Genomic DNA, 13,107 nt, shown 5'->3' with positions numbered 1-13,107 from the left:
GGAGCCAAGACAAACCACTTTTTTATGCTAATGACCAACCCTTCTTGCCTACAGTGCTTATTTTCTCCCTCCTCCCCATCCACCATTAGACCGACATCATTTGTGGTTTCCAGTGTGTTTGTATTTTAAATACTGCTTGAATCCCTCATTTGGAGCTGGATCCAAAACAGGCCATGAATAGACTTTACCACATGAAAATAACGCTGTGCTTAGCAGGCATCTGGTTCTGGAAGCACTAAAAATGACTCTGAGGTATAAATTTCGTCACTGTGCGTGTACCCTCTTCATCAGCTCGAGATCCAGGGGTGCTGAAATTGCACCGAGATTCAGAAAGTGACAGGCTACTGTACCCAGTGAAATTCCCTATCTTGTAAATGCCCTGTGCATACACAAACTACACCAGTAAGATTGATTTCTTTACAAAATGTGGCCACAACAACATTCCCTTTGGAACTGCTGCCACTTCAAGCATTTCCTACTTGCTTAATGCCTGGTGGATCTGCTGAAGAAGTTGGAGAACCAAATCCAAAGAGAGGAAGGTGGTGCTCTCCACTGTAGGGCAAGGCAGACCTGTGGAACCAAAAAAGAGTTAAGGAAGCAATTTGACTTCTTATTTAAGCCTCGAGGCTGGAAGGTGTCTCCCAAGTTGCATCTGTGATTATCTAACACAAATCGCCTGGAGAGTTGTGAGATAAACGACTGAAAGGTCTTTGGGGAGTCAGAAAATGTCGAGTATCAGGTGTTAAGAGTACAGAGCTGCCTCATGGTGTTGGTAATTCAGTAGGAGAGCAGATGGGGAATTAGCAAGTACTCAGAGACACCTCTTCTACACATTTGTGCTTGGAGGGAGTTAGTGCCAATTTAAAAGAAACAGAAAACATTACCAACATTTTCTAAATGCTCTTGGTGAGGCATTTGTTTCCCTGAGTTGAAGAGTCCTTACAGTAATTTCCTTAGCGTGCAATGATTGATTAATGTGAGGGTGAAGAGCTTGTGGGCTGCTCTGCAGCCTCCATGGCTGTGGATCCCTTTGTACTCCTGCAGACAGCTCTCTTTTTCTCTTCCTTGTTTGAAGCAGAGAGGGGCTGAAGGAGATCTTATGGAAAAATTCTTCAGGGTGGTGAGGCCCTGGCGCAGGATGCCCAGAGAAGCTGTGGCTGCCCCTGGATCCCTGGAAGTGTCCAAGGCCAGGCTGGACGGGGCTTGGAGCAACCTGGGATAGTGGGAGGTGTCCCTGGCCATGGCAGAGGGTGGGGCTGGATGAGATTTAAGGTCCCATCCAGCCCAAATTGTTCTGGGATTTTTCTTTCTTCAAAGGATATTGGAGGCACACATTTGTATTTTGGTGCTTGTGTAAATATCGCAGAGTCCATGTGAAGATCACCTCTATTCCAGAGTGATTCTGGTTGATGTATTAGTGTTTTCAAGGAAGTCAGACAAACTCAAACTGGTTTAAGGTAGAGAGGCTCTAATGAGTTTGTGGATTGGGTGATACAGCTGGGTGATCTACCAAAGGTGGAAAACCCGGTCTCAGTGGACCCAAGGGAGTTCTTGAAATACCCTTTCACTGATTAAATTCCTTTTAGTTCCAATCTTTTGCTTTCTGTAGTGCCCAGGAGATCATCCTGGGATTAATCCTGCATGCCAGTGGCTTGACTAAAGGTTACCGTGGATGTGAACACTGAGTTTTTGATGCTGTAGAACAAGATTACCATATATTGTATCTTTTCCTGTACGTGCTGCTCCACCTGCCATCATTTTCCATTGGGATCTTCCAGAGGAGTTAATAGGCTGCCACATCCTAAGGAGGCTTTTCCTTCCCTCACATGGTTATAAAAAGGTAGGCTACAGCCCACTTCATTAAAAAAGACTGTAATTCACAATAGTAATTGAAAGTCTGGGGACTGGCTGTTCACCAAACATTCTCTAGAGCACAATAGTATCCCGACATCTGAGTATTTACAAACAAAAGGATAAAGTTGTAATCCCCTTGTCATAACACCAGCTTTATGGGATCCATGCACCACTTGAATGTGGTCAGGACTAAGCAGATTATTGTGCCAACAATACAGAAAATTTAGCTCCAAGTACAAAATACCCCAAACCCACAAAGCTGCTGCTCAGCCTGAGTTCTTGGGGTTTGGGGCTTTTTTTTTTTTTTTTTAATTGTTTTGAGTGAGCTGGCAAAAATTAGTTTTGTCAGTAGAAACTAAGTAACCGCCAACTACGCCTGGAATGCCTTGGAGCACTGGAGGAATTTTCCAAGGAACAGTGATTACCTTTGTTCCTTTTATCTACACAAGTTTAGGCTTTGAGCTGTGTATGCTCTTTCACAGGTTTTTTTTTTTGTTTGCTTTTTTTAATGTATTTGGGGATTTTGTTTTAAAGAGGCTGTTTCTGGTTGCAAAAAATCTTTTGCTCAAATAGGGCAGTGTGGTTTTCGCCCAAAGAACTCAGTATTGCTGTGGAAGTAAAAATGAGGCTCTATAAGAATAATATTAATTGCAGGACTTCATCAAAAATTGGAGTTTGGTGGGACTCAGCATTTTGATATCACTTGATCTACATGCAAAAATGGAGTAGAAATACTTAGAAACTGTTAAATCCAACAACCTTAAGCACTTTACAGTCTGAAATATTCTGTTAAAATGGATTTCTAAGTATCATAGGATAAGCTTGAAGTGGTCTGACCTTTCCTCTCATTGTATATACCTGGCAGCAGCAAAATGGGTTGCAAGTTGTATTTGTCTGATATGCAGACAGAGAGGAAACAGCTTCTCATTCTGCTGCTTCTTATCAGCTGTCATAGTGCTGTCTTTCAGTTACGTCTGTGTTAGTAAAATCATTAAATCTATTGTCAACATTTTACTTCACCATTGGCTGGCGTTTTTTTATCGCATAAAAGAAATTCTGCAGCTGAAATTTAGACAATAAAACTCTGACCATTGCAGTGCTGGCTCTTCAGAATACTTCATTCTGAGTCCTTCCTTCATACAGGGGAAAAAAGCCCCACACAAGCTACCAATGAAAGGATCTGCTTCAGAAAGATAACTGGGCTCCCAAACTTCAAACAAATGCAAGATCTTCCTGATACTATTTTTTTTTTTGGTGCCTCCCTTCTATGTGCTGCAAGGCCTTGAGAGTTGCTGGTGCTGGAGCTCTTCAGTTATTCCTGCATCACTTATCAGCTTCTCCACTCTAGGAAGGTCCTGTAGTACAGTGAAGGATAGGGAAGCTTGGAAATCATAAGCCCAGTTACTTCAGAATGAAAGGCTCTGGAATTGTGGGTTGTTAAATCCCCATCTCCTGTTCAGGCAGCTGTCTGATGCTGAGGCAATGAGAGCTCTTCCTTTGGAATTCCACTTACCTACACCCAATATTTGCTCTCTGTGATATAGCCAGGGGTCATAAAATTATAGAAAGTCCTGAGCTGGAAGGGACCCACCAGGATCATCCAGTCCAGCTCCTGGCCCTGCACAGACACCCCAACAATCCCACCCTGTGCATTCTTGAGAGCGTTGTCCAAACACTCCTGGAGCTCTGGCAGCCTTGGGGCCATGACCATTCCCTGGGGAGCTGCTCCAATGCTCAAACACCCTCAAGACTCAAAAGCCTTGTTTGAAGGATGAGTTTTCTTGAGAAACCCTTCAGTCCTTGGAATCCCTTCTGTTTTAACCCACTGCTCTTCAAACAGAGCCTCGTTTGCTTTAGCAAAGCTCTGTGCTGAGGTGCTGGGAACAGGATCTTCGATGTTTCTGAGGTGCTCCTGACTCTGCTGTGTTTGAGTAGAGACACTCATGGCAGGTGAGTGAGAAGGAGCAAGGGAAAACACCTTTCTAGTGGAAGGTATCACTGCCAGGGGCACAGGATTGGAACGGGATGATCTTTAAGGTCCCTTCCAACCCAAACCATTCTGTGATTCCATGAAAACACTGTACAGGAGCCACAAAAGAAATTATAGTTCAGGGTTTCCCATACTAGTGTTATTTTGGGCCATACTTAACCAGGAAAAAAAGGAAGGAAGGAAAGATTTGTGGGGACAACTAACTCTGCCCGGTGTAGCTTCAGTTCTTATTCTATTTCACGGAATAGGTGATACATGATGCAGTTGTGTGTGTCAGAACCTAGGAGAGTTATTGTACAGCTTCTGTCTGCAACAACTTATTAATAAAATCCCAGAATTCCAGAATCACTGGATCCAAAGGGTAAATTACTGTTACACATGTTGCCAACTTTATTTTTAATAATATTTTTTTAACTCAACTGGGAGCATAAAGATGTGGCCTTACAGGGCGATCTCTGGGAGGCACTGACACCTTTCCGCATGTAAACCCCAAGGAGTTTTTCCCCATCAGTTTGTTTTCCTAGTTGCATTTTTAGCTGCTTTCTAGAGTTTATGCTGGGCAGTTTCTGCTGAAGGGCATAAAATAGCACTAACTGCACTGGAATTTGATATGGTTGTTTTTGCAATGGTTATGGAAGATTGAAAGTGGAAAGCAATGAGAATTTCTGGAGGGATTTATTGAGACTTTCCTGATTCATAGCTGGAATTGTTGCCTCTCTTTTTTTCTTTTTTCTAACCCTCAAATTTATATTATATTTTTCCAGTCCAGAAGCTTCTGAAAATGACAAAATGTTATGTTTCAATTCCATAAATCCAGCATAGCCTTGTGCCACTTGGCAGTATCACTCAAATATACAGTTTGGATGCTGTTGCAGTTGCTGTTGGCACGGGAAATTGTTTTCAAAAAAATACGGGGCAGAAAACCCATGCCTGGCGTGTCAGCTCCTGTCCTACAGCTTCTGGAGCTCTTTTCCCCTGCTCCCTGCCTTGCCACCTCCCACCTTTCTCCTCCCTTTGCCCCATCTGGCTGTTTCTGATCTAGACAAGAAGCGAGATGTGCTGTGACTGATTTAGAGCATGTGCTGATTTGCCAGCTGGCTGCTATCTCAGAGCTGTGGGGTCAGTCAGACAGAAGAGATAAGGGCTGAGCTCTCCTCGCCTCTCCCCAGCCACGGTTCACCTCTACTCATTTGCTGGGGTGTTTTCCCCCTCGAGATCTGCACAGTCTCAAATATACTTAAGCTCACTAAACCTTCCTCTTTTGAACAAGGGAAAACTGATCTGGGTGTTACTAAAATGCCACTGATAACTATGGTTGAACAGTTTATTGTGTTTGAATACATCATTTAATTATTCTATTAAAAAACCCAAAGCAGTAGTAGTATTGCACATACTGATGGTCTCAGCTGGGACCTGCTCTGACTTCATCCATATTTTTACACTGTGCCTGAAATCTGTGGAACCACCAGAATGTTTATAGGAAAACAAATGTGTCCTGATCAAGAAGCTTGATCAGGACTCATTTACACTGTGCAACAGGTTGTTTAAACAGAAATTATTACCCAGGCTCCATGTCTTCATTCACTCTCAAAACAGCAGATCTATTCATGGAATCACAGAATGATTGGAATTGGAAAAGACCTTAAAGATCATCTCGTTCCAGCCCCCTACTATGGGCTGCAACAAATGCTGTTAAATGTAGGATGTTGTTTTGGAGTAGCCTTCCTCCTTTTTTAATTTTAGAATTAAATTTGATATGTTAGGTTCCCCCTACTTCTGCTTGACATTGAGCTGAGAAGAGATAAAAGAAGGGAGTTGGCGAATTCCTGTCAGACTGGATACGAGTGAAAACAAGTAGCTGGAAGCATCTCAGTGACATCCTTCAGTGGCTAAAAGATAAAGTTTTCTCTCCATGCCTTGGATGCTTCTGCTGAATCCGAGATAGATGGGAATTTTTGGCTGTGAGCCGAGGAGCTGCCTGCACCTCGGAATGGCAGCATCCTTGGGGATGGAGAGGGACTTTGGACAAGGGATGGAGGGAGAGGACGCAGGGAATGGCTTCCCACTGCCAGAGGGCAGGGATAGATGGGATATTGGGAAGGAATTCTGCCCTGGGAGGGTGGAGAGGCCTTGGCACAGAGTGCCAAGAGAAGCTGTGGCTGTTTCATCCCTGGAAGCTTCTCTGTGCCAGGGCCTCCCCACCCCCACAGGGAACAATTCCTTGCCTATATCTAACCTAAATTTCCCCTCTTCCAGTTTGAACCCACTCACCCTTGTCCTGTCACTCCAGTGCCTGATGAACAGTCCCTCTCCAGCTTCCCTGTCACCCTTCAGACACTGGAAGGTGCTGTGAGATCTCCACACAACCTTCTCTTCTCCAGGCTGAACAGCCCCAAATTCCTCAGCCTGTCTCCTTAGGGGAGGTGCTCCTGTCCTCTTATCAACCTCGTGGCCTCCTCTGGACTTGCTCCACCAGTTCCATGCCCTTCATATGTCGGGGACACCAGAATTGTGTGCAGGATTCCAGGTGGGGTCTTACAAGAGCAGAGTAGAGGGAGAAAATCACCTTGCTGTTCTTTGCATGTGTTCCTGTCATCCATGTTTTGTTGTAGGAGACACTTCCCTGCTGCATGGGTGATGCTGTTCTTGTTGGTATTTAACTTTTCCTCACCTCTGAGATGGAGTGCAGCACTTGGGCGTGAACACCCAGCACTCCCCCTGTGTCCTTGCAGCACACCAGGCTGCTGTGGGTGCTCTATTTCCCCATCTCTTCATTTCCCAAGGGATTTTGAATCAGGCTAGAAATCTTTTCATGGGTTTTTGGGCCCAGCACGCAGCTGCAGAATTTAATGGGCTCGTATGTGCTCAGCACAATGCTGTGTGATGCAAGCTGCACCCTTAATGTTTTCCTTGGGGAAACATTTGTCCCATTTATTCTCTTCATGGTCAAAAGTAAATCAAACAAGCTGCAGCTCTGTGTAGCTGTGCTGTATCCCAAATGCTGCACGCTGGGTTTTGTGGGGCTTCTATTCCCTCGTGTTTGGATTAAGCAAGACCAAGACCTGGGTCTGTGTGTTTGTGCAGCCCTTCAGAAAATGAGATAGTTCAGACTAAAGGTTTTAAGTTAAGCTTGATGATACATAGGCCTGTATAATCCATCCTCTTAAAACTGTATCTGTGATAGAGCTTCTCAGATTATATCCTTACGGCTGCTTTAACCCAAATACTCAACAATACGCCTCATATTGAGGGCTGGGCAGATCAGCTGGGTTGTTGGAATATAATCCTGCCTTGGAATTGGGCTGGGGAATGTGAGCAGGGCAATGTCACGTCTCTGAGTGCTAAACTCAGACTCCGAATCCAGGCTTGGTGTTCCCTTTGTTTTACAAGGAGAATGTTCTTGTAGGAATAGGAATTAACCTGCCCTGTAAGCAGAGCTTCCCTAAAAGCAGTTTCCAGTGAAGTGTGTAGCAAAGTGCTCCATGAGCACTTCAGAGCACGGAAAGCCGTGAAAATGCTCCCGTGTGTCTCTGAGAGGAATCCAGAGGGGCTCTCTAGAGTCTCCTGTGTCTGGATCAAAGCCCCAGTGAAGGAGATTCCCTCAATAAAATCCACCCAGCAGCAACAGCCAAGAGTCCACACCAAGCTCGCTGCCAAGGACCTTGGGAGAGCCTTTATTCCAGCTAAGCCAGATGGCAGGGGAAAAGGGGTCATGTTGTCATTGCTGACTTGGATGACCCCGTGACATGGGGTGACCTTGACTTAAATAATCATCCTGCTCGCCCAAGTCACCGTCGTTCCTGTTCTGTCAAACAGATACACACAGCAGAGCCAGGCATGAGTAAAGAGAGGTGATGGATTTGCATAATAAATAATTGTTTTTGAGAGACAGTGCTCAGAAATTACTATTTTTAAACTCACTTCTCAAGCCCAGTGAGCAGCAGGAGCTCTTGAGGGTAATCCTGTATGGCTCCCATGTCTTTCTCCTGCTCTGTTCAAAAGAAATCAGTGTTGGCTTGTCACAAGACTTTACCCGTTGCTGATGTCAAGAGTTTCCTAATGTCATTTGGAAGGTCCAGGACAAGGGGAGTATCAGTGGTTTGTTGTGTGTTTACTGCTTTTCTCCAGCCTCTGATGTGGGGAGGCTGCATAACCTGCAGTCATTGACTGGGGCCGTGCTGGTATTTTAAAGGTCACTCCAGTAATTCTGTACTTGCTTAAAAACAAACAAACAAAAACCCCCAAACTTTTAAATTCTGCACATAACAGACTGGAGGAATTGCTGTTCTCTGCTCATTCTTTTAGGGAAGCAAATGTTTGCTCTGCTGTCCCAGCAACCGTGAGAGAGCCGAGTTGGGCAAGCCCAGGGGTTGGACTCTGAAATTTCCTCTTGAATGACTCTCCTGAAGTTCCTGTTCAAGTGGTTTTGGAAATTTTTATGTTGCTTGGGTACTTTGTTTTCAAGAGGCAGTGACACCCAGAGAGAGAGAGGTGTCACAAGAAAAACCTGCGAGAGAATGAGGAAGAGATACAGTGTGAGGAAAATGAGTGGTTGAATTTTAAATCAACTCCGAGCAGCATCTCAAATCTTGCTCCTAAAAAGGTTTAGAAAATGACTTGGGATCTGTAAGCAAGGAGAGATCTGAGGAGAGAAATGAACTTTTTAAATACAGCATTGCAATGATTAATGATAGCATAATTAAGCTAAAATCACTGCAACTAACAGGCCTTGTGTTTCTTTTGTCTTTTTTTTTCTTCCCCCAACTTTGTACCAAATCCTTTCCACTCCTGATGCTTTGGGGGACAGCAGGACTCACCCAAAGGTAAGGGCTTTTTTCAGTGTGTGAGAATTATCCTATCGCTTGCTCAGTCTTGGGTTGTCCAAATACTAAAAGCATTTTGAAGAGCTCTGCTGTTGATCAGCTGCTGAGTAAGAAACTCAAAGCATCTCCTTGCTGCAGAAATGCTCTGTACAGCCCGTGCCAAGAAATGAGTCAGAGGAACAAATGAGAACATCCACACTCAGCACTGCAGACTCTGAATGGGAGATACTTGTTCTTTGTGGGCTTTTTAAAAGCATTTTCTGGTTTTTGTGTTAAAGCAAACTCATTTTGTTTTTATGATCCCGTGACTTCGCACTTGTTCCGAACACTCTGCCCTGGCATGTCAGGGTTCAGCTCCAGGGATGTGCTCACACAGGCAGTGGTGTTTTACTAAATGTTCTGAAGGCTTGGGATGCTTTAATAATATGTTTAGCTGTAAAATAAATTCAAAGGAAAAAAAAAAAAGCACCTTAATTTTAAATACACAAGCTGTTGTTTCCTCAGAGGATATAAAATAACTACTTCATCTCTTGATGCTGGGACATCAGTGTAGTATAGGGGGTGGAAAACAATGTATTTTTGGAGATGAGTTATTTAAATTTCAAGGATTTTGCTATGTTAAGCATTTTCATAAATGTTGGTAGTCAGCAACGTCGCAATGCAGGACATCCAAAGAGGGAAGAGCTGCTTCCATTAAGCTTAGAAGGGAAATCCACAGCCAGGGAGCCCCACATTGCACTTCCCTTTTCCTACATCCTACAGAATAAATTTTGCCCATGTGAATGTAGGTCAGACATTACCCTAATTAATATTTTTCCTTGCAGACACATACCCAGGGGAGCTGTTTTTGCAAACATCTGTCCCAAAAAATATACATTGTATTATTTCAGGTCATCTTTCAGGATGAACGGTGCCCCGTGGACCTTTCAATGGATTTATGGCAAAATTGAAACTTTTGTATTAAAAATATTATAGAGCTGCTCTTTTAATGATAAAACTGATTTGTTTTCTATTATTCTTTGCAAATATTAGACTTTGATGGGTGCTTTGGTTTGTCATGGTACATAAGTGAATACACACTTCTCTTGTATGGAAAGAGGTTCCTACCCTAAGGCTTGTTTTTAATTTATGCAGACATGAGGCACGGGGAGATGGGAGGCAGAAAGAGCTAGAGGACATCTGTCAGTTTGCAAGAGAGAAACTCTGGTGAAAAATGAATTGCAAGGATGGGTTTGGAGGGAAATACGGAGAGGTCCTTGACATCCACTGGATTGGCACATGGAGAGAGGAGAGCAGGGTTGGCACAGAAAGGCACAAATAGAAACAAGGAACAAATAAAAACACCCAGGAAAATGAAGTGTTTGTTTAGGCCTCAAACTCCGAGGAAATAAGGAATTCAGTGGGAATGTGGTTGAGTTCAGAGTGTCAGAATGTGAGTAACGTGTTGGATTTGGCAGCAGCTTTTCTGAGGTGTCGTGGTTGTTTCCCTGCAGGTGTTTGCATACGACCACTGCTTTTGGTCTATGGATGAATCTGTCAAAGAAAAATATGCAGGTAATAATATTTATTGTGGCTTTTGTGTCTCGAAGTGGGAATGATCTGATTAAAATGCAGTCCTTGCTACAGGGCACAGGCCGTATGGCACTGAGCGCTGTCCCCTCTATGACTGGCTGCTGTCACAAGGAAAAGGGAAATCTTCAATTATTTCAGTTTCTCTTTAAAGATGACAATAGCAATGGGCACTGCCACCCCTTTGCAGCGTAGGGAGTGGAGAAACCCAGCATAATGATGCTTTACTCCTATTCACAGCCTTATTTAAAATACTGCTCCAACTCCATTGTTTTGAAAGCATCAAATCCATTTATTTCTTTTGAGGAGCATTGTTATGTGTAATTTCATGTTTTTCAGTGCTGCTGGGAGTTTGGCATCATAGTAAAACTTAATAAGGGAATATTAATAAAAGCCTGATTTAATATAAGTGTATGTAAATTCAGATGCTCTAGTGAGAATGTGTAATGTATTTAATTAAAAGGGTTTTTATGTATTATTATAACACATTTTGGTAAATAATTATGGTAAATAATAATTTTGGTGAATAACTATGGTATGGACTTACCACTCCTATAATTTATTCCTTTCATACTTGTTATCCTTTAAAATTTGGGATCAGTTGAACTTGTTAACATTTATTTTATAAAAATCATAAGAAAAATCAAAGACATACACTTCTTAATTTTAATTTCTTTAACAAATAACTAATGAATAGTAACCTATCAAAGCACTGAGAAAAATGTGACACTTTCAGCCATACAAATTACACAGGAATATTAAACATTTTTTTTCTCAAACTAATGGTGGTGCCTATATAAATGGTATTTTGATCTGTTACACAGTGGAAGTGTTGCCCCAGCTGAGCCTGGCACAGCTCTTGGTGATTTTGGTGGGGAATTTAGCATGGATTTGGCTGTAAAGATAGGAACTTCTATGAGAGAAAGGAAGAGCTTAAAGGAACAGTATTTGAGAGGACTTTTCAGTCCATAAAGTTCTGTCATGCCTTGTTCAGATTTTAGTTTTGCTGCTTGTAAAAAGTAATTCTGAAAATAGATTTTAAGTAGTAACTACCCAAATATTTTAAGCCTTTCTTCCTCTGCTTGGAAAATGATCCAAAAAGCTCAAAGTTCAATTACAAAAAAAGTGATACACCTTATTTTTTGCCAGTGTAAAATATCCTGTAGATCTCCGTATCTTCCATATAGTTGTGATTCCTTCTGTGCAAAAATCTCCTCGTGGTATTATTCAGTATCTTACACAGTAAAATTTTCCAGTGCTCTGCTGGTTCCCTTAGATTAAAATCAACTGATTGTCATTAAAATGTCCAGCTTGAGTATATTTTGAGGAGGTGTCATTCCCCAGCAGATTAAATTCTGCAGTTGGTTGTAGATTCTCTGCTGATAAAACTTCTGGGAATGAACCTTGATAAGATGTTGCTTTAAGCACATCCAAGTATATCCATGATAATCCCAGCTCCAGGTTTTTACAGCAGCATAAATATGGAGCACATCTTCTGCTCCTTTCCAGGGAGCAAACACTGGATGTGATTTACAGCAACAGCAGGAAAACCCTCACAGCTTTTACCTAATTGTCAAAGAATCCAAATCAAGGAGCAAAAACCTCTTGCTGAGTTACGATGTTGGCTTGTGTGCTCTATTTTCTAGGTCAAGATGTTGTGTTCAAGTGCCTTGGAGAGAATATTCTTCAGAATGCCTTTGAAGGCTACAACGCTTGTATCTTTGCCTATGGGCAAACGGGTGAGTCCCAGAGTAAGGGAGAAGTGTTCCCTCCAAAGGTGATGCGTTCTGGCTGGAGGCTCTTTGCACGCCTCTTGTGACATTGTTTCAGGAGGAATGCCTTCTAACCTAGATAAGAAATGTTTTCCTCTTCTGTAACATCAGATATGAGGTGGGCAGGATGAGAAGTAAGATTTTGTTGCTGCTGGCTACCCTTACTTCTCACATTTCAGATTATGATCTCTGGCATGACCATGATTGTCCTTGAGCTCGGAGCATCGCTCAGGTTTTCTGCCTCTGCTCAGATTTTCTGCCTCTGCAGTTAAAATAATCTTGAATTGTCATTTTAATGTAATATTTAAAGAGTTATATGAAGAGTTTTCTCATTGTGGGTGTTAGTGGCTTGTCATCTACAGTAAGGCTGTATCTACCTAAAATATCTACCTGAAAGTTCTCCAGCACTCTCAACCAAATTTCTTGTTTTCCTTTTCCTTTTAATTAAAGTAGTCTTTAGCTCAGTGGTATTTGGGTTACTTTAAAGTACAAAACGGAGCAAATATCTTTCACTGAAATGCAAAAAAAAAAATTTTTAACCTCTTCTATTTCCTATCAGTATTCTGCACATCAGGAGCCTTTGTTGCATGTACTCTAATCACAGCTTCCCTCACACAGGGTCTGGAAAATCCTACACAATGATGGGTACTGCAGATCAGCCCGGATTAATCCCCAGACTTTGCAGTGGACTCTTTGAAAGAGCACAGAAAGAAGAAAACGAAGAGCAGAGTTTCAAAGTGGAAGTATCCTACATGGAGATTTACAATGAGAAAGTCAGAGATCTCCTTGACCCCAAAGGGTAGGGAATTTGTGTGTGAATGGCACTGTGGTATTTGTCCTACACTCTTCCTTTCCATAACCAGTTTGCCTTAATGGATCCCATCTAAAGCGTTTGCCTAGGATGGCTTTTGCTGCTTCCTGATCTCAGCATCTCCTCATTATAAATCAAAATAAAGTAGCAAGACTAAAAGCTTGGAGTAAATTTACCTTCCGTGAAGTGACAGCACTGTCTGTGTCAGCTTTTTATGTGTTCTAAAGCTTTTTTTGTTTGCATTCTGGCCCTTGCTCTGTGCTTCACTGGGTATTTGTGAGACCATCC

General features: G+C 42.5%; 1 protein-coding gene across 3 annotated transcripts in view; it reads left to right on the top strand.

The window, feature by feature from the left end:
• KIF13B (kinesin family member 13B) overlaps positions 1–13,107 on the top strand; it is a 119,909-nt gene that overhangs the window by 37,804 nt on the left and 68,998 nt on the right. For 2 of the 3 annotated variants that reach the window (XM_042032772.1, XM_042032770.1), the window contains exons 3-6: positions 8,652–8,667; positions 10,161–10,221; positions 11,883–11,975; positions 12,627–12,807. In XM_042032772.1, the coding sequence (XP_041888706.1) occupies positions 8,652–8,667; positions 10,161–10,221; positions 11,883–11,975; positions 12,627–12,807 (351 nt within the window). The remainder of the gene's footprint in view (positions 1–8,651; positions 8,668–10,160; positions 10,222–11,882; positions 11,976–12,626; positions 12,808–13,107) is intronic. The other variant, XM_042032771.1, reaches the window with a different exon arrangement.

Source organism: Corvus kubaryi, unplaced genomic scaffold (genome assembly GCF_017639235.1).
Source record: "Corvus kubaryi isolate FWS band 111438036 unplaced genomic scaffold, C.kubaryi_AGA036_p1.0 37354, whole genome shotgun sequence".
NCBI lineage: Eukaryota > Metazoa > Chordata > Aves > Passeriformes > Corvidae > Corvus > Corvus kubaryi.
This window is presented reverse-complemented; position numbering and strand designations above follow the sequence as displayed.